Source organism: Eurytemora carolleeae, unplaced genomic scaffold (genome assembly GCF_000591075.1).
Source record: "Eurytemora carolleeae unplaced genomic scaffold, Eaff_2.0 scaffold2275, whole genome shotgun sequence".
In the NCBI taxonomy this organism is placed as follows: domain Eukaryota; kingdom Metazoa; phylum Arthropoda; class Copepoda; order Calanoida; family Temoridae; genus Eurytemora; species Eurytemora carolleeae.
In genome coordinates this window covers 1-21,721 of record NW_019398162.1, presented here as the reverse complement: position 1 = coordinate 21,721, position 21,721 = coordinate 1, and the positions used below count along the sequence as shown (strand labels likewise).

The following is a 21,721-nucleotide window of genomic DNA, read 5'->3' as shown; positions in this document are numbered from 1 at the left end:
TGCTCATTTGAACTATTTTTTTTTGTTCATTTGATATATTTTTTTGCCCATATTTAAACTATTTTTTTGTTCATTTGAACTATTTTTTTGCTCATTTGAACTATTTTTTTGTCCATTTGAACTATTTTTTTTTCATTTGAACGATTTTCATGTTCATTTGAACTATTTTTATGTTCATTTGAACTATTTTTATGTTCATTTGAACTATTTTAATGTTCATTCTGTGTAATGTTTATCTAATTAATTGTCATGAATATAACTTATAATGGAGATTATAAAAAAAATTTTAAAACTGAATTGGGGTAGAAAAATAGTTCAAATGAGTAAGAAATGCGTTGATTTAAACTACAGGATATGACGTCATGTCAGTAGTTCAAATGAACAATAGTTCAAACGAGCAATATTTCAAACGTACCATAGTTCAAACGGCAGTAGTTCAAATGCGGATCCACCGTCTGAAGTCAGATCATGGTATACGCATCCTTAAAGAAATGATTACTTGATTAAGATACCAGTCATAAGGTATATAGAAATAAACGTTTATCAATAAATCAATCAAGAAATGACTACATTCTACCTCCATCACACAATTCACACCCCTGCCCTCTGGCTGCCATTATAATAGCCATATATCCTTAAATCCTTATAATATATCTCCTTATCCTATTCCTAGGCCCTGCTGCACTTGCATATCCCGCATATCACAGATTTTTTCCAAATTACTCCTTTTCCCTGCCCTAGCTTCACCTCTCAAAATTATACTACGATCCATGCGCCATGGCTTCCACCTCACCATGATCCTATCCAACTCATCCAACCTATACTTCTTATATTCCTGCTCCTATAGCTTCACCTTTCGATCCTATCCAACCCACTCCTAGCTTCCATATTCTTAGATCCTATCCAACCTATTCCATATCCCTTCACCAAAGCTTCCACATATCCTAAATCCTACCTGCAACCTCCCTATCCCTTGCCCTAGCTTCCACGTACCTAGATCCTATCCTAATTGCTCCTTAAATCCATGCTTCTAGCTTCCACCTATCCTATTAAACCTAGATTCTTATTTCCATGCTCATAGCTTCCACCTATCCTAAATCATATCCAACCTGCGCCGTATATCCATGCTTCCGCCCATCCTATCCAAACTATACCTACAGTCCACCTATATCTTTCCAACCTTCTCCTTATATCCCTACCCCTAGTCCACCTATCTTATCCAACCTACCCTTATATCTCCACCCCTAGTCCACATATCTTATCCAACCTACCCTTCTATCTCTAACCCTAGTCTACCTATCCTATCCAACCTACCCTTATATCTCTACTCCTAGTCCACATATCTTATCCAACCTACCCTTCTATCTCTAACCCTAGTCTACCCATCCTATCCAACCTACCCTTATATCTCTACTCCTAGTCCACATATCTTATCCAACCTACCCTTCTATCTCTAACCCTAGTCTACCTATCCTATCCAACCTACCCTTATATCTCTACTCCTAGTCCACATATCTTATCCAACCTACCCTTCTATCTCTAACCCTAGTCTACCTATCCTATCCAACCTACCCTTATATCTCTACTCCTAGTCCACATATCTTATCCAACCTACCCTTCTATCTCTAACCCTAGTCTACCTATCCTATCCAACCTACCCTTATATCTCTACTCCTAGTCCACATATCTTATCCAACCTACCCTTCTATCTCTAACCCTAGTCTACCTATCCTATCCAACCTACCCTTATATCTCTACTCCTAGTCCACATATCTTATCCAACCTACCCTTCTATCTCTAACCCTAGTCTACCTATCCTATCCAACCTACCCTTATATCTCTACTCNTAGTTGCGCCTCTGTATCCTACTCCTCATATCCCTACCCCTGTTCACCTATACCTATCCAACCCCCTCCCCTCCATCTTATATAACCCCCCTCCCTAGTCCACCTATCACATCAAATCTACTCCTTATATCCATACCCCCAGTTCCCCTATAGGGTTACCCCTATGAAACTACAGTATGAAACTACAGAAACGTCTGAAGGGAATGTCAGCTTCCTTCTATTCAAGATTCCTTTGAACTGTAAGATATTTATTATTTTGCTAAATCATTTTATAGGATAAAAATAGATTTTTTTTTCAGTGCAGATGACTCAATTCAATCTCGGAATCGTCAAATTATAAAAAAGTCTTAATGTCTCATCCTTTTCGGGTAACCTTGTATGCAACCAGCCATTTTTAAACCTAGGTCCATTCATGTACAATTAAATTCCGTTTTGCAGCTTATATTTGCCAGGTAAAAGCTTTTTTTTACCATATTTGGATAATTTGTAATGTTTATTTTAAAAACTTTATTTATCGTGAATTAAAAAAGTTTTAGACTTTATCTAGATTACAAGTTATTTGTTAAAAGAAGACATTTCGAAAAATGATTCGACTCAGAATTGCTTCTGTAAAAGTTGGCAGCCTCCCCCTGAGCATCCTTGAGTTTATAGACGGATATCATTGAAACATACAGAAATGATAAACAAATATTTTTATCAAACCTATGATCCATTCAATTCATCAATTTTGAGATGCCTTACTCTCAATAGCGAAATGTTTACTGAATTAAACCAAATTAAGAGATTTGGACAACTTTAATTTCAACCTTGATCGCCCACAACAAATAATTTTGTCCGTCTGTTACTAATAAAGTGAGATTCTTATTTATATAGTACTGTTAGTAACAAATTTAAAAACTAAAAAGTGGCAATCGACATTTTTAGATCCTCTTCACCGTGCGTAATATCAATCCAATACTTCTTATCGATGTACCAAACAATATTTCGGTAAAGCGATTATCTTAACATTTTTCACGAATCAAATATATCATTAAGTCTTGATCTTTTTGTCGAGCATTTTATATTTGATTAAAAAAATAACAAAACTATTTAGTATGTAAATTAGAAATTAAAATATTCTACATAATATGAATATCAAATATAGTGTTTGAAGAGATCTATAGAATACAAGGCACAGGGCATACAGTCTGCAGACACATCTCTATTTTGTAAAATGTTTCTTTAAAAAATGAAGATTAGCTCTATGCTGTGAGGAGTACGTATTAGAGCACTGGCTACAGCTGAAGACAGATGAGTAGGATGGAGATGAGGCACCATGTTGTTGCTCCACGTGGGTTATTATTTCAGAATCCGTCTGGAACTGTATATTGCAGAGGTTACAAAAGGTATTACTTCTCCAACCCTGTTCCTTCATCCTGGACTCATCTCGGATTGATTTCTCTAGCAGGAGCTGTTCATAAGAGGGGAACTGGCTCGGAGGAGGGGGTTCACAAGTTCTCTCCACAGTGTATGTTTGGTTAGGACGGATACTTGTTGGGTTCGGATTAGAAAACTTCTTTAACCGAGCAACTGATACATAAGCTTCTCTCATATTTACATTATACCCCCTAAAAATAAAATAAACCATTAAATCGTAACTTGCAGGTGTCTATTGTGTTTAAATATGATTTCTTACCAAAAATTTAGTTTCCTTGATGTTAATGCTGGCGTTTGATCCTGTATCTCAGGATAATGATCACCAACATCAGCCTGAGAGAATTCAAAACATTAGTATAAAAAATGGTTGTGTCCAGCAACCAAAGTGTAAATAGCCAGATCATATTCCATTTTTACCGACCGACTCTTAAACCTCTGTCAAAAATTCATTAACACTCCCATTCAATAAAAAAGTAATAATAAAGATGTGTAGATAAAACTTCAAGATAAAATACTCCAACGTGTTTGCAACGTTGGATTAATATTTGCTTGTATCTTTCAAAAGTTTTAAAACAATATAATATCAAAAGTGTTTATCTATATAATAAAACAAGACATTCGTATATGTGTCACCAATGGCCGGTCAAACAGCTAGACCGATTGGGCTGAACATTTTGTGGACACTCAGGGGTGTTATAGGTTAGTTTAGAAAAAATTGGATCACATTTTTTTTTTCAAGGGCAACGGGCCCTTTAGCTAGTTAATATTTATAGAAAAAACTACTCACCATTTCATTTGTTAGCCAAGATGAAACCTTGGATACTCCAGGTACAGGGTTTGATAATGTTTCCGGTTTAGAGACTGATCCTTGGGTAGATTTCTTTAATATCCCTGGAATATTAGGTCTTGTTGAACTAATCTCAAATGTCACAGATGATTTTTTCGCAGGATTATTACTAGAGTTCGGAGAACATTCAGGCAAAGACTGAAAATTATCTTCCTGAAAAATTCCTTCACGACCAGACATATTTGAAAGACTGGAAGCTTTTCCATTGGTTCGAATTTCACATTCCTGATCCGAGTTTTCATAGTTTGCCGTGTTTTCGTTATCATCAGAATTGTAGAAATCATGGGAATCATCGGAGCCAGGTTCTGTCAGAATAATTTCATTACTACGCCACCTGCTGGGTTCCAAAGACTTCTCCGAAGGTTTGATACTATTCTCCGGGTTTACGGAATTACTAGTCCCTGGTAGTATATTGCCATCTAGAATTTTCTTCTCAAGCATGATATTTATAGGTTGCTTACGCTTTGGTTCCTCCGAATGCTGGTTTTCGCCACTTGTCTTGGATTGATTCAAGACCTTTTCCGTGGTGCCAGAGTTAGCGCTGCTTTTTGCAGACAGTGAAGATGAAATATCATCATTTATTTTCACTCTTTTATTTTCTCTTTTCTCGTTTTCTTTTTCAGAGCTTTTTCTTTTACGTTCTTTCCGCTCCTCGGTCGATTTCTTTTCTTTAGAAGACTTTTTCTTCTCGGTTTTATTGTTTGATCTTCGTGTTTGTATTTTGCTAAAGAATTCATCTATTCTAAGCCCTAGAGTATAAATGACAATTAATTTAACAACTAAATGTACCCTCTTTACCGTCAGAGCTGCCAACTTTTGAATGATGGATATCGGGATTGATCCACTCTTTATTTAATCTCCAGATTAAATAATACTCTTGTAATTAATCTCCAGATTAATTAACCGATCGGGATTAAGGATATTCCAATCTAAAGTTTTCAGCTCAGGTCATAAAATAAAATTATTGCTCTTAATCTTAAAGTAAAAAATTATTAAACAAATACCACGTTAAGTTTTAGTTCTAAAGAGTGGCATGTCTAACTCACAACGGTACTCTATAAACCTCTATCTGAGCAACAATGAGGAAGATATGGTATTTTTTCTTTCTTAAAACGTGTTGAATTCCAACAGTTTTCATTCTTGTCTCTGCGGCATCAATCTGCAAGTGACATTTACAGAAAAAAAATATAATAACATTTTTTAGCTGTAATAACATTGATATCTCATTCACCCTTAATTAGACAAAGGTTTAAAGAGTACAGTTGTGAATTAGAAAGATACTTGACGTCAAGTCAGCATCATTGCAAAAACTGACTCTCCAGTGGGAGGCTGTGTGTTAAACAGCCCCTGGCTATCAATGCCTCCCCGTCTCAAGTTTTAATAAATATGCTTTATAAAAAATTTATTCAATATGTAATGTATGCTTGGGACAAAAATATATATATGATTTGATTTGAATACCTGAGTTTTCGATGAGTTTACTTACTGCCAGTACCCAGGGTTTTGTAATCTTATCTTTTCGTTGGTTCTTCAGATAGTAATCTTTAAACTCCTTGTGAGAGAAAACACCTTTACATGAAGATAGGATCAGAAATATATGATTTGTCAGCTTAAAAGTTAAGAATGCAGAGCTGCTGGGAGATTTTGAATGGTGGATATCTTTTCTTAATATCCAGATTAAATAATGCTTGCTCTCCTCTTGTTATTAATCTTTAGATTAATTAACCCATCGGAATTAAGAATATCCCATTCTAAAGTTCCCACTCCCAGCTCAGGAGAATTTGATTGCCTCATTAATTATTTTCTACTTACAGTTAGTGAATAGAACAAAGCTTACATAGTTTCTCAAAAACTTTTAAAAGTTTAAAGTTCTTAAAAGTTAACAACTTAATAATATTTTAGAAATATATAAGTTGCAACATTTACAAACTAAAAAATTCGTAGCAACATTTCTTGAAAAAAAATAAAAAAATAACAAAGACTAGTTTCAGTCCAAATATCTGTTCCCGCGATAGTAGGATTTTATTAGTTAAAAAGTTTTAAAAGATTTGAAAGGTTTGAAAGGTTTCAAAATTTTAAAAAGTTTGAAAATTTTAAAAGGTTTGAAAAGTTCGAAAGGATTGAACGGATAGAATGGATTGCAAGATTTGAAAGGGTTGAAAGGGTTTTAAGGTTTGAATGGTTTAAATGGTGAGAAAAGTTAAAAAATTAAAAGGTTTGAAAAGTTTGAATGGTTTGAAATAAATATTCTGATGGTATCTAACCTAGAAGCATGATTTGAACAGAAACAGGTATACCTTTTAAAGGTTGAATACTAATATCCTTATGCAGTTTGTCCCTTAAACTCTTCACTGATTTTCCAAGGGTTTCAGAGTCAAATAATTTTCCTAAAATTATAAAACAATCAGTGTTTAAACATCCATTATAATATAAAAAAATAAAACCGGAAAACTGTGGAATTCTCGATTTCTTTTATGGTTATAGATTACACATTTCGAAAAATGTATAGGCGCAGAATTTCTTCTGGGTAATTTCACGGCTAAGTCTATCAAACCTTGTTTATCCTTTACTAAAAAGCATAGGAAAGTCTGGCAGATAGAAACATTGTGGGCTCAGCAACATTAACTCTAACCATTAATTCTCCAGGCTTGGAATAATATAAAAATTCCCATTCTCTTTGAAGTTTTACCTAGAATGGCCATCCTTTGGTTGTTTGAGATTAAAAATTATCCGATAAAAATTAACATATTGTGCCTGAAGTTAATGTTTTCAATGAAATGTCGTTATGACTCAGGGGTGTATATTTTTATGAAAAATTATTCCCCCCCCCCATGAGTAAGGGATTTTTATTTAGAGGTGTAAATGTTTTTGTCCCTGAATTGCAGAAATTAAATTATGCTTAATCGAGAAATAACTGAATGTTTAAGGGTCAAAGTAAGAAAGAGGATGAAAAACTTGTCTCTGATGTCCAATTTTCACTTTTCCCCAATGCAATAATTCTTTAAATTATTCACTACTGTGCAACTTTTTAATATTTGGAAAAAAAACTTGAAGAATTAATTAGTGACATTTTTCAGGTAAAAGGAAGAACAAGGAAGACATTCATTCTACAGGTTTGGTTATTACTGTAACCTTTATAGGCTAGGAGTAGATCCCCTCTAGCTAGTCCTCCAACCTCGTGTTGAATATCAGAGCATACAAGGATAAAACTTCTCAACCTAAACAGAAATACATTTAAATAATTTTTCAATATTAAAGTTGAAAGATAATGTTTTTTTGAAATAATAAAATAACCCTAATTGATTAAGTTTCTAAGTTTTATAAAGAAAGGCAAATAATTATTGCTGTTGACGCTGACAAGTATATTTTCTTTCAATTGGTTTTGCAATATCATGATTTCAGTTTGAAAATAGTGTAATCTTACGAAATACTAGCTTGGGATCCCAGATTTGCTTGGAGTTTGGTCTTAGAATTATGACTAAGAACATTCCCGTTATTCTGCCTAGTTCCCCCAAATCAGTCAAGGGCTTCATGAGTTATGATCAGACATCCATACAGAGATTACTATTTTATATGCAGGGTTACCCACATAGGACGAGACTGTAAAGACGACCTAAACAGAGAGACTGTCCCAAGTTCAAATTGCGACTAATGCCTTTTACGAAGATTGGGCAATAAACGAAAAAAGTTTACAGTTGCAGATATTCTTGAATATAGAAAAGACAGTATATATTCTGTACAGTCGTCTATGAAGTCTCATCCTTTGTGGGTAACCCTGTATATAATATATATACATAATTATCTTTGTAGGTATGAAGAAGATTGCTAAATTGTTTTTTACCCGGATTTAAACTCATAGAAGTCCTTGTAGTCTGCTCTGAATTTGATAATTTTCCTGGAAACATATTCGTCTACTCCTGGAATATCCTGGAGACGATCTTCATCATCTTTATACAGATCGATAACCTCCTGATCGTCTAACAAGTCTACAGGAGGAGGCTTTTTCTCTTCCAGTGGATCCTCTCCACGTCGTTTTTTCCTTCTCGAGCTCTTGTTTTCCTTGTTATCGTCTACACTACTATTCGTTTCTTCTAGTACATTAGATTTACGCTTCAAATCTTCTTTTCTGAAATTTAAAGAGGGGCCTGTTGTACTTTTTATCGGAATCTCGGGGTTCTTAGAACTGACATTACTTATTGCACATTCACTCATAGATATATCTTTAGCTGGAAGACTCGCATGCATAAAAGGTGACTTTTCTAATGCTATTTGTTCAGAGGTATCGGAACTGTCATTTGCAGGTGCATCCTCTACAGAAACCGCATCTTTACGCAGGGCACTGACATCTTCAGTAGCTAAATCGCTGGGCAAGGCACTATGATCTTCAATTACCGAATCATTGTGAAGGGCACTATCATCTACAGTAGCTGAATCGTTGTGCAAAGCACTATCATCTTCAGTAGCTGAATCATTGTGCAGGCCAATATCATCTACCACAGCTGAATCATTATGAAAGGCAGCATCATCTTCAGGTTCTGAGCTGGAGGGTGAATCCAATAAGGAATTTGTAGACAAGTTCAGGTCACTTTTTGACAATCTGAATTTGAAAGGATTATTTTCATCCACTCTTCGTAACACTATATTTTGACCTTTTTTCATGTCAGAAGGGGATTCAAGCCTGATTCCCAGTTCAGCTGCAAGGTCTTGAGTCTCCTGAATACAATCAGTCACTGGAAGTGTTTGTGGTGATTGAGAACAACGCTGTTGTGTATATGAAATGCTTGACTGTGGTTCAGTGATTGGAATTGTTGAGACAGTAGATGAAAGATTGGTGCACTGCTCAGGTTGTCCAGATATTATTGGAGACTTTTCAGAACTTTCTTCTGGAAACCTTAACTTTATGTTTCCTTGAGATAAAGACTGGATTGGTGTGGGAATATTATCAGGTACCGTTGGAAGACCTTTGTCCATTAAATCTAACTTTCTGTTTTGAGGAACTGAGTTTAATATTTTCTTCTGTTCTTCATGGAGTGCTTTTCTAAGAGATTCTATGGTTTCTCCTCTTAAACTTACTTTTTGACTAGAACCCCCTTTAGGACTAGTTCCTTGTTTTGGAGACTTTCTGGGACTGTTTCCAGGTCTTAGAGATGGTGACCCTGCAGTACTGTTAGGAAACCCGTTGGATTCTTTTTTAGGAGATTTTGATGATAGCAATTGTGTTGGAGAATTTTTGGCAGAATTTGATTGTCTAGGGCTGCCAGAGGAGCTAGAGAGTGGAGAACTGATGATGGTTTTAAGGAATTCCGGATGAGATATATCAGGAAAGTTTTTCGGAATTACAAAGGTTTCCTTGGCTGCGATGGGTTCCCAAAACATAATAAATTCTTCTCTGGGTCTCAACTGTTCTAATCTTACTTGAGAAGTGCAAAGGTCTCCATCTATGATGTTTCTGGGTTGGAATATATCCGTCTTGATCTGGAGAAACAAACATGAAGAAGGCTTGTACATATACCTGAGAATTGATAAATCTGTAGTTTTTATCAAATGAATGTTCTCCTCTAGCAAGAGAGCACCTTTCTCAGCCAAAAACTTCATACCTTCATCATTCTTCACAATTATGACATCAAACTTGAGAATTGAATTCTGGCAATTGTAACCTAGGATCTGAGCTCTTCTTGTACATGCCTTGATAGGGGTGAGATAGATCATAATTACAGGAATTGGTTTCTTATTTGCTTTGATGTAAGCTCTAGCTATACAATCCACACTTCTCTCGGAAAACTTCAGAGGCTCAACTTTAGGTTCACAGTCCTTTAAATAATCTATTAACTTAGACTCTCGGTCCACTGCTAGTCCTTGATTCTTCTCTAATAACTCCAGAAACCTGGATTCCTCTGCCACGACCTCTACAGTTAGAGCTAAGCTTAAGGAACCTACAGTTACAAACAGGGTTCCATTTCTCAAGTGGGTTTTTAACTCAAATCCTTTACCGTAACCAAAATCTTTAAGGATCATATCTGGATCATGCACTAAAATAATCCTTTTCGCAAACACTATCAAAGTGAATCCCAACCTGGTTGTTTTATTTTGAAGTTTAAACACATTTAAAAGAATATCTTCATCAAGCTCCGAGCATATACTGATAAGCTTGATGCGAACCTGCTCCGGGGGTGAGGTAACATACTGCATCATCAGGGCGTGTCCACAAGTTCTTTCATACTCAGAAAATAGCCAGACAAAATTTTCCAGGGTGATTATACAGTCTCTTGAAGATATATTAAGAACATTTAAAAAATCCTGTTTAAAACCAGTCAAATCCTGAACAATCTTAGCGTGTACGATATCATCATTGACTTTCTTCTTGTTTGGTATAAATAGTTTGGCAGTATCCTCCCTATATCGTGTCATACTCACAGCAAACTCAGGGTCAGGTAGTTCACTTTGTCGCAGGAATATAAGGATAGTTGACTGCTCAGCAACTATACAGGTGTACTCCTGAGGTATATTGTTATCAATAACCTTAATCCTGAAGAATGAAGAACATTCCAGATTCTCTGCAGAAGTAATAGGTCTAGGTCTAAACTCAGTTGGTGTATGTTGGATGGAATTGACTATGAAGATATAAAGCTTTCTTGAAGTATGATCAACTTTAACCTCAGGATCATTAAATATATCATGAGGGAATATCCAAGGGGTTGTGCTAAACAATGCAGATTGGAGGGAAGATTTCTTCTCCTCTAAATATGTTTTACTGATTCCGTTCCAAGAGGCTTTACTTATCAATTCATCTCCACTTATTTCATTGTTAATAAACTGAATAAAACAAGCACGAAAATTGTGATAATCTTGTAGGTCATTGCTAGCTTGGTTAACTCTTCTCTTGATAATTTCAGTGAAATGATGTGAATCTGAGCTTATTTTCTCCGAACTATCGGACGTAGGTTTACCAACCTTCAAAAGTTCAGGCACTGGCCTCGGCTGTATTGGTCGCTTGGTATTATTAATAATAGTCGTTGGTATTTGATAATTTGTATTATTACTGTCCGCAGTAGTAGGTAATTTGGACCGACCACGTCCTCTTTTTCCTTTACTCTCTAAAATCAATCCTTGACGTCCAGTTTTCTGTCCTCTTCCCCTCCCTGCTTTAATCCTAATATCAGCTTTCTTTTCCTCCTGATGTTTAATATTCGCTGGTTTAGGATTCTGGAGAAGAGGTTTCCTAACAGGGTTCCAGGTGCTATCTGGAGATTCCAATACTGGCACATTCCCACCTGCACAAAGTGAGCAATTGTTATTTGTAGTTTAACCCTATCAAANGGGAGACAGCGATTAAAAAAATAACTGTCCTTAATGAGTTGCATGTCTTTTAACATTGGTACCGGCCCCTAACCCTATCTAAAAGAAAAGCTAGATGTTGTTAATATTAATCTAATAAATTTATCTTGTCTGGGTGTCTGTATGTTTGTATCCTATAAACGTCAAAACGGCTGAACCAATCGGGCCCAAATGTTTTGAGGGACATCACGTGACCACAGGGAAGGTTAATGAATGATAAAAATTTTAAAAAAATGTGTTTTAAAGGTTTTTATTTTTGTAAAAAATTTAGATTCTTGAAAATCCGCGAATTTATTTTTAAAATCCGCAATATTTTTTTCTTCTTTGTTTTAAAATGTAAACAAAAAGAACATGTTCACAATTTAAATAGAATATGGGAGCGAAGCGCCTTAAAAGCCTAGAAAGAAGGGCGCGAAGCGCCTAGAATTTCTAGTCTTATAAATTTAGCTTGTCTGGGTGTCTGTTTGTTTGTATCCAATAAACGTCAAAACGGCTGAACCGATGAGACCCAAATTTTGTGTGGGACCTCACGTGGCCCCAGGGAAGGTTTATGGCCAATCAGACTTTAAATATGCAATCTTAAAATATTATTATCTTAAATTATTTAATTTAAAAAAAAACTATTACTTAAAGTAAAAGTATCCCGAGCTGGGAACTTTTGAATGGTGGATATCAGGATTAATGCTTAATCCGCTGTTTTTGCTAATCTCGAGACTAACATAATCTTGAGATTATGTTAGACTTGAGATTAAATATTTAGATCAACAAATTGGATTCTAAGAATGCCAGATTGGTTCGTTTTCTTGACTGAAAGAGCCCTCACTTAATTTCTCACCCATTTATCGTTAAAATTGGTTACAAAAGAATCTCAAACCTGTTATTCAATATTTTTCTTAACCGATTATTAATTTACAAAATGGCCGACAACAATTCTTTATTTGTTAGAAATTGCGGATTTCTCTCATGGGATGGAATTTATTTTCTAGGTCAATACAATTTATTTATAATTTACTATATACCTGCACTCTCATTGGAGAAAATAATGTAAAGATATCCAAAGAGAGAGAAAAAGAGTGGATTAGGGACTAAAATTAAAAGTTTCCACAGTGGATATTCGGATTAAGTAGTTGGGATTAAAGGTTATCCATTCTTAAGTTCCCAGCTCAGGATTCAATCCTGTAAAAGGACCGAGTTTGCTTGAAAAATACATCCCGATCTTAAATTATTTAAATTTGTAAAATTTCGAAAATGCGCGAAAAAAATATGATGAAATCCGCAAAAAAAAAATTTATACTATACAAAGAGAAGATGCTCACAGATAAAGCCACAATTAAAAGTTTAAAAAGAAGATGGACACAAAGCACCCTAAAAGACTAGTATTTAAAAATCGTCTTACCAAGATTTATATCTGAAGTCTGTTCCTGAATATGCGGAGGTATTGAGGTTCTTTTGGAGTGAGATACTAGATCGGAGTTATCTATTATCATTCTCAGTTGAGGAACTGGATTGATTGGAGGAGGTGTATTTAAGATATCCTCTCTATTCAATCCTTCAGCTTCATCTTGAGAACCCGGATTATCTAAAGTCAACCGTCTAGTTTCCTCTACACTACTGGAGCTTGTAGACGGAGCTATCAAGTTGTTAATGGATATATTATCTGGTTGTGTTGGATTGTTTGTATTAACAGGATTATTTCCTTTTACAAGAATGTAATCTGACTCCTTCATATTGTTTTTCACGTCCATACTGCCCTTATCGCCCAAACTCAACTTATTCAAAAAACTTACCAGATCTTTTAAATACGTTTCTTTATCCTCCAAATCATGTAAAAATAACAAAAAGCTGGTAAACTTCTGTTCTAAGCCTTCTGATATCGACATATCTGATGGCATTTTTTCAACAAAATCTTTTAATGTCAAGTTCCACACTAGAAGCTGCAACAATAACTTCCAAGTTTCCACCGTAGGATTTCTTTTCATACAGATCTCCAGAATTTGCTTAAATGGGTTTGGATCTTTAGATAAGCATATGAATGGGTTTGCTGGGAACTTGATGAAACGAATACTGCTATTGAAGGTTTCATGTATTTCCGTAAGAGAAACATTACCAGTTTTCAGATAAAATCTGAACCAATGAAAATATTTGAACGAGGTGGAGTTCGCCATCAATTCTAAACGGAATTGATTCACACTGATTTCACCTTTCAGAAGGTTTAACAAAGCATTAATTTTTGACTGAGTAAGATTTACACAAAATTTATATAGATCCCTTACAGTTTCTTTTGCTAGTTCTAAATTAATAGCAGTACTTTTCAGAATAGAAAGAGGCTCAAGAACCTCAACACTCTCCGGCCATAACAGCCGACAAGTTGCTTGAGTTTCAGTGCAATGATCTGCTTGGCTGATGGTTGGAGGTTGTCTGTGTAAACCTTTATTTGCTTGTAACTGTTGGAGTTCACGCTGTCTAGTTTGCTGTTCTATAGAAATCCGCATTCTCTCTTCATCAGAGAATTCATGGGATTTCATGGTTTGCAAGGTTACAGGACTAGATTGAGCAGTTGAAACCAAAGGCTTTGATGATACTGGAGATGAATAGTTAGGGATTGGAGTGGGGTGCTGAGCAGTATACCCCCCTGATTGATATTGACCCCCTCTTGTTGGTACCGGGACTTGTGCCTGAATACCCTGTATTTGACCTTCAACTATTGGCAGATTCCCCCAACTCTGTTGCTGAACCGAGGAAAAGTTTTGTTGTTGTTGCTGTTGTTGTGGTTGTGGTTGTGGTAGTGGTGGTGGAGCCGGATTCCGTATACTAGATTTATGTGGGTATCCTAATTGGTTGTTCATTCTTCCTCCAACTCCAGGAGCACTCATCTGATTCACAGACTGCTGGGGTGGAAAAGCTTCATTTAAATGCTGATAAAATCCTGAACTCTGAGAAGGCACTGAGCTATGTATTGTTTGGACTGAATGCGATGTTGATGCCATTGTACTATAATGTTCGGAATGAGGTAGGTACTGATGAGACTGCTGGTGTGGAATAGGCTGGGATTGTAACAGCTCTTGTAGATTTGGATCAGACTGATGGTGCGAATAAGGATGTCCTTGTCCCTGCTGTTGAGCATGTAGATAAGGGGGGGGAGGTGGATGAGATGGACGCCTGTTTACAGGTCGCGCTGGTATCTGCTGCTGCTGAGCTTGATTTGTTAGTAGGTAAGACTGATGTTTCGAATGGGGTTGAGCTTGAGGTTGAAACTGTAAATAAGGTTGAGGTTGTGGCTGGTGTGGAACTTGTAAATGAGACAGAGGTTGTTGAGACGCCTGATGGGGATGTCTGTGCTGTTGAACTTGTGAATAAGGATGGGGTTGTAGATGAGACTGATGGCATGGAGTTGACTGAGCTTGAAGATGTGGACGGTTGGGAAGACACTGAGGTTGCGGATGTTGTTGATTCTGGGATTTTGGTTGAACTTGTCTGTTTGAGTGACTTAAAAGGTGAGAACGAAGTTCTGGTAGTGGTTGAGGCTGTCGGAATTGTTGTGGATATGATTGAGGATGCGGTTGAGAAAAAGCATTCCCTTGTTGATGGAAATAAGGTTGAGGATAAGGCGGCCTTATTGGGTTCAGATAAGGATGAGGTAAACGGCTAGACTGAGAATATGGTTGGGAATGAAAATTTGCAAAAGGCGCAATATTAGGATTAAACTGAGAATTCTGTTGGTATTGAGGTTGTTCATGAGCGGGGGGGAAAAACTGGGAATTTGATTCAGATTCTTGCAGGGGATTTTGAGAAGCATGTAGATTTGTCTGTGGTTTTCTTATAATTCTGTTTTGTTTATTCAGTTGACGAGTTCTTAATGTGTCGATTAGAACGGGCTCATAAAGGGGGGGTACAGTAGGATCTTGGTTTGTTACAACTTCTTCTTGCTGACTGTTTGTTTCCACTAGATTGATATTAAGTTCACATCGTGGAGGAGATACAGGGGGTTCCTCGTACTCAGGGTTATGCATGACCTCCCCAACTATTTGCACACTAGGAGGAGGCTCAAAATCTGGCACCTCTGGATTCTCAGTCTTTTCTTTGACAGGCACAAATTCAGATGATTCAGAATCAGTTGAAACATTATTCTGTTTGCGGCGCAGCTTAGCAGGAACAACCTTTAACACTTGTACACTTGCAGGCGGAGGAAAATCTATAGGAAGCTCAAACTTATCATTCGAAATGTTAGATTCATCTGTTGTTGCAGCATCAGGTCTCTTGGTAGTATTTTCTTTTTCTAAACCTAAACTTGTGCTTAACACGAGAGCTTTTTCACTGGTGGAAAGTTTATCAATTGGAGGCTCAGACAAATCCTTGGAATTCAGATCTGAACATTCCTGTCCGAGAGAAACTGCTATTACAGCTTTCTCACTGGTTGAGAGTTTACTAGGTTCTAGCTCAGGTACCGGTTCTGGTTGGGGTAAAATGGCAGTTGAAGATTTCTCTAATACATTAGATCTGGGAGGTTTTATTATTCTGGCGGAAGAAGGATCTGGAGAAGTTATTGGATATTCAAGCAAAGATTTTTCATGAAATAAGTCTTTCCTCAAGGTCGGATCTGGTAGTAGGGTTTGGTCTGGTATTGGAGTAGCACCTGGTAACATAGTGGGATCTGGTTCCAGGGTTTGATCTAGTGACAGAGTTTTATCTGGTATCTGAGTTTGATCTGGCTTATGAGGTGCATCTTGTAGCAAAGTTGAATCTCGTAGTCTACTAAGAGTTGGTAGCAAAGTATGATCTGGTTGCAGACAATGTTCTTGCCCTATCCTACTTAAAAAAAATAGATGGTCAAAGTTTTCCAGCGCTCTTAATTTTTCAATGTTAAAAACTTTCCTTACGTTCTTGGGTTACTTAATTTTTCAGAGGATGAATATTTTAGGCTAATATCCTGACATAACGATTCTCTGTTAAGAATTAAATAATTTAAGATTGTTATTTTCATTTTTTAGGGAAAAACTTAATTTGATTTTTTTTGCCGAGCATAAAACGATGTCCATAGACCATCCCTAGTTTCATTGTTAGTGTGTTCATTGAATTCAGGATTTTTTAGAGCAGATTCAGCTTTAAAATCTTTCCTACTGGATTCAGAAATATGTTCTTTAATGGAGGATTCCGATGCCAGATCTTTGTTGTTTGATTCTGCAGTTAGGGCTACAGAAACCAACTGTGGTGTTAAATCTATAATTTTTGATTCAGAAGACAAATCTTTATTACTGGATTCAGGGGGAATTTCTGGGTTCCTGGATACAGATTCAGGTTCTCGGGCCTTCGACTTTACTTTTAACAGTTTTCTCTGGAAAGCTTCAATGTTCACAGCTATTGCACATTCAAAGATATTCCTGAAGCTGCACAAACTTTGTCAATCAAATAATCAAATAATTGAACTTTTATCTAATTGTTTCATAAGAAATATGTCTGCGGTTGTTAAAACCTATTCGTAAAGGAAAGAAAGATACACGATAGCAGCTAATATTTTATTATAGAATATAAACTAATAGAATGCTTGATTGAAATAATCGTTTGCCTAGAGCTGAACTGAATATCATGATTCCGAAGAATAGATTTGAGCTGAGGTAAATCTTCATTAGTTGGCTGATCAACTGCAAACCCAATGAAGTCCCTAATAGAATAACAAATATACCTTTTCTTCATGAAAAAATGTTCAACCCCCCCCCCGCACTCACATCATCCCTTCATTTAAAATTAAGATGAAATAATGCTAGACTTACTTGATGATTTTTGTATTGTTTAAATACTCAGGCTTGAGAACTGAAAAAAAAGAATAGATACTTAATCATGTTGTTACGTATTAGAGAGTAGCAAAAAATACAACTTATTTGATTGAATCAACTAGTTGTGAAAGAGAATTGTAAATAGATTCCTAATAAACTTTAATTGGTATTACTTTAACTTACAAGATTGGCATGTTTAAGTATATTTTAGACCTATTTTTGAAATATTAATGATGGGATTTAAATTTTTTATGAGTTGTCAAGTTTAATAAAATAAATGAATAAAAAATTAAATCCTTTCTTGATAAAAAAAAATCTTGTTACCTAGTAATGAATAGTTTTCGTCTAGAGGTCTGAAGACAGCAAATCCAGAATTAGGAAGTTTATCTATAAATATTCCAGAATTGGGAAGTCTAACTACAAAATAATCCAGAATTAGGAAATTTAACTACTACAAAATAATCCAGAATTAGAAACTTTATCTACATAATAAACCAGAATTAGAAAGTTTATCTACAAAATAATCAATAAGAATGAAGTTTAACTACAGTATAATCCAGAATTAGGAAGTTTATCTACAAAATAATCCAGAATTAGGAAGTTTATTTACAAATATTCCAGAATTAGGAAGTTTATCTACAAAATAATCCATAAAAAGGAAGTTTAACTACAGTATAATCCAGAATTAGGAAGTTAATCAACAAATATTCCAGAATTAGGAAGTTTATCTACAAAATAATCCATAAAAAGGAAGTTTAACTACAGTATAATCCAGAATTAGGAAGTTTATCTACAGAATAATCCAGAATTATGAAGTTTATCTTCAAAATAATCCAAAAATCAAATCAAATCAAATTATTTATTAGGCCACAAGTTTACAACATTGGTATTAATAAAAATAACTAAACAATTATATATATTTTGTGGCCGGGGAGCTGAACCAGGGGAGCTGTTTTCACACGAGCTCCCCTGGTTCAGCATAATAATGATTAGAATCAAACGTTGTGCAATGTGCATTAATGGAGCACATAAATGGCGGAGAGTAGCGGCGGTGGCGGTTGGAGAACAGGAGGCGGAGACATAGCGTCAATCTTTTCAGTCAGAAATACAAAAAGTTTTAGACACAATAGTGTAAAAGATTGCTCTTGGTAAAAAAATATTATTAATACATGTTATTCTGACCAAGATATGAGATCAAAAATAAGCTATATATTTCTTCAGACAAAGACACATGTATATGATATTCATTTTATGTATCAAGAATTAAAAATATGAGCAGATCATATATAAGACCTTGGAAACCCCAATCTAAACTAAGAAACTAGAGTTGAACAAGTATAGCAAAATAGCCGGTTGCATTCAAAGTTCGATAATCTATCCAGAAAAGGTTGCTTAAGTTTGTGGAAGACGATGCCTGGCCGCGTTAAACTAGTTCCACAAGATTCAACAGAATGAGATAGAACGGATACGGGGCATAAGTACTGATATGATCTTGACAGTCTACACGTGCGATATCGATATTGACTCTAGTTCTGAACCCTCTAGTAATAAGTTATAAGAAATATATATATACTGGAAGTTATTTATGCGTTTTATTAGAGTCTGACTCACGTCCTCTATATTGGTGACCCCTGACTTTGAACATACAGTTAAACGCTATCCAGTTTAGTGATTTTCTTGAACTTTGAACATTAAGTGATACATCCGAGCATCATGACCGACACGAAAGTAACTCCAACCGAGTTCGTCGCCAAAGTCTCCGTCAAGCTCCCGGATTTCTGGACAGAGGACCCCGACCTGTGGTTCCTTCATGCAGAGGCAGCCTTCAGAAACGCCCAGATCACACAGTCAATAACCAAATTCGACCACATCGTACAGAAACTTCCCCAGAAGATTATGGTCTCGGTACGCGGCCTGATCATGGGTTCTGCTGCCTCCTCAGAAACCCCTTATGAGGATTTAAAGGCCAAACTGGTCTCCTCGTANTGTGGAAGACGATGCCTGGCCGCGTTAAACTAGTTCCACAAGATTCAACAGAATGAGATAGAACGGATACGGGGCATAAGTACTGATATGATCTCGACAGTCTACACGTGCGATATCGATATTGACTCTAGTTCTGAACCCTCTAGTAATAAGTTATAAGAAATATATATATACTGGAAGTTATTTATGCATTTTATTAGAGTCTGACTCACGTCCTCTATAAGTTTATATTTAAATTCATTTTTATTAGCAATACAAGACAAAGCTGGGTCAAGTTCATTCCAACAGGAAGTGAAAGAATACAAAGGAAATCTGTTAACAAATACATTTTTACATCTAAGAACAAAAACTTGATCTCGATTTTTTAAGGGGTATTGGTGCATCTCAATATCTAAATTCCTGGGGAACACCTGATCCATAAAGAAAGAAGGAGGGGCGTAACTAAAAGCTATGAAGTGCATGAACAAAAGTTTTTGCTGAAGAATAAGGTCCAGGAAGGAGAGTATTTTTAATTCATAAAATAGAGGTTCAGAATAAGCATTATATCTAGCTTCAGCAATTGTTCTAATACATTTTTTTTGTATAAGACTCAGAGAATTAATATTTATTTTTTAGACTGGTACAGCTTACAACTGGTAAACAAAATAAAAAGTGAGGATGGACAAGAGCATAATTAATACTTTTTAGAGCTGAGGGCGAGAGAAATTTTTTTAACCTTGTTCAAGGAAAACATTGACTTTGAGATTTTAAAAGTGAGGTTTTCATCAACGTAAACACCAAGAATTTTATAAGCAGGACAGGGGACAGAATTGTTATGAATTCTTTCGATAGGATAAATCAATTCAGGGTCGACGGGTACATCAAAATTATTATCATTGAAAAAAAATCTAGCTTCTGGAATAATTTTACCCTTAGGATGAAATATCATTGACTAGGTTTGAGATGCATTTATCGCAAGTTTGTTAGAACAAAAGCCAAATCTCAATTCCAATAGGAAGTCTATCTACAAAATAATCCAGAATTAGGGAGTTTATCTACAAAATAATCCAGAATTAGGGAGTTTATCTACAAAATAATCCAGAATTAGGGAGTTTATCTACAAAATAATCCAGAATTAGGGAGTTTATCTACAAAATAATCCAGAATTAGGGAGTTTATCTACAAAATAATCCAGAATTAGGGAGTTTATCTACAAAATAATCCAGAATTAGGGAGTTTATCTACAAAATAATCCAGAATTAGGGAGTTTATCTACAAAATAATCCAGAATTATGGAGTTTATCTACAAAATAATCCAGAATTAGGGAGTTTATTTACAAAATAATCCAGAATTAGGAAGTTTTTCTACAAAATAATCCAGAATTAGGAAGTTTATCTACAAAATAACCCAGAATTAGGAAGTTTAACTACAAATAATCCAGAATTAAGAAGTTAATCAACAAAATAATGCAGAATTAGAAAGTTTATCTTAATTTAATTCAGAATTAGGAGGTTCATATGAAAGTTAAGACACTATTAATAATTCAGATTTATAAAAATCTATAACATATAAATGCGTTTTAGAGAGCATTTTTTAAATCATAATATTTTACAGAGTTTAACTTTACATGGAAAGATAATTAACCCTCAAGTTTAATTCCAGAAATGTTTTAAACTAAGACTATGAGTGTTAACCTTTAATCAGCTGTTGAGTAGCAGGAGGAAGCGAAAGATTAAAGAACTCTGAAGGCTAAAATAAAACAGATAAATTACAATAAATAGAATCTGCATTCTACAATATCTTAAAAACAATATTTATATAATTCAATGTTTTGTTACCTTGGTAATTAAGGTAAGATTAATAGGCTTACTAAACAGTTTAGGATACATCGTGAGTACACAGCACTTTAAATCTAAAAATGAAAAATATGTAAAGTTTAATTGATTATATTAGAGCAACAGGACAGTCTCATTTTGTGAATTTAGGTTACTTCTGGGCTATGGCATCTCAAGACCGAAATCAGGAAATAAAAAAGGTTCGGATTCGGAGCACACTGCTGTAAACAGTAGAAAGTAGGATTTTACTCTGGATCACATGAACCCAAAGAAGATAAACGGCCGGTCAGAATAAACAAATTTTAAATAATTCATTTTTTTATTTTGGAAATGAAATTTGAACAGAAAATTTCAAGAAATTTAACATTCTTTATAACTTATTATAAAAAAGGGTGGCGACTAAAGTAACATATGAGAGACCCAATGTCGCAAGCACCTGGCGGGAAGCGGAGGGGAGGGGGGAGGAGGTTTGTCATAAGGAATCATAAGGAATTGGAATCTGCAAGAGACCCCATTGTGGGCCCCCCAGACCGCCCAGAAAGCAGGGTGCACTGCCCCACCCCTGTTCTAACTAGACCTTTAAATCCCCATCATCTAGTCCAAATCTAGAGAAATAAAGTAGATACATTCCAGTCAGTTGGCTAACCAATTAAAAACCATTGGTTGGTTGGTATCTGTCAACCCTTTAGGTGAAGACTATAGGT

At 35.5% G+C, this 21,721-nt stretch overlaps 1 protein-coding gene across 3 annotated transcripts; it reads right to left on the bottom strand.

The window, feature by feature from the left end:
* Positions 1-2,915: 2,915 nt before the first annotated feature.
* Positions 2,916-21,714, bottom strand: LOC111716916 (uncharacterized). Of its 3 annotated transcripts, none has more exons than XM_023492423.1 (14): positions 21,021-21,714; positions 20,877-20,931; positions 17,541-17,603; positions 17,214-17,253; positions 17,009-17,104; positions 16,491-16,829; positions 12,842-16,254; positions 7,952-11,381; positions 7,243-7,328; positions 6,375-6,497; positions 5,572-5,679; positions 4,051-4,859; positions 3,523-3,596; positions 2,916-3,454 (listed from the first exon to the last, which is right to left on the bottom strand). In XM_023492423.1, exons 1-14 carry the CDS (start codon positions 21,069-21,071, stop codon positions 3,049-3,051), a joined length of 9,093 nt encoding a protein of 3,030 aa, XP_023348191.1. In that variant the 5' UTR covers positions 21,072-21,714; the 3' UTR covers positions 2,916-3,048. The 3 variants fall into 3 exon arrangements, with proteins under 3 accessions (XP_023348191.1, XP_023348193.1, XP_023348192.1); XM_023492425.1 differs by having other exon boundaries at positions 6,408-6,497; XM_023492424.1 differs by having other exon boundaries at positions 12,842-16,251.
* Between the last annotated feature and the right edge of the window lie 7 nt (positions 21,715-21,721).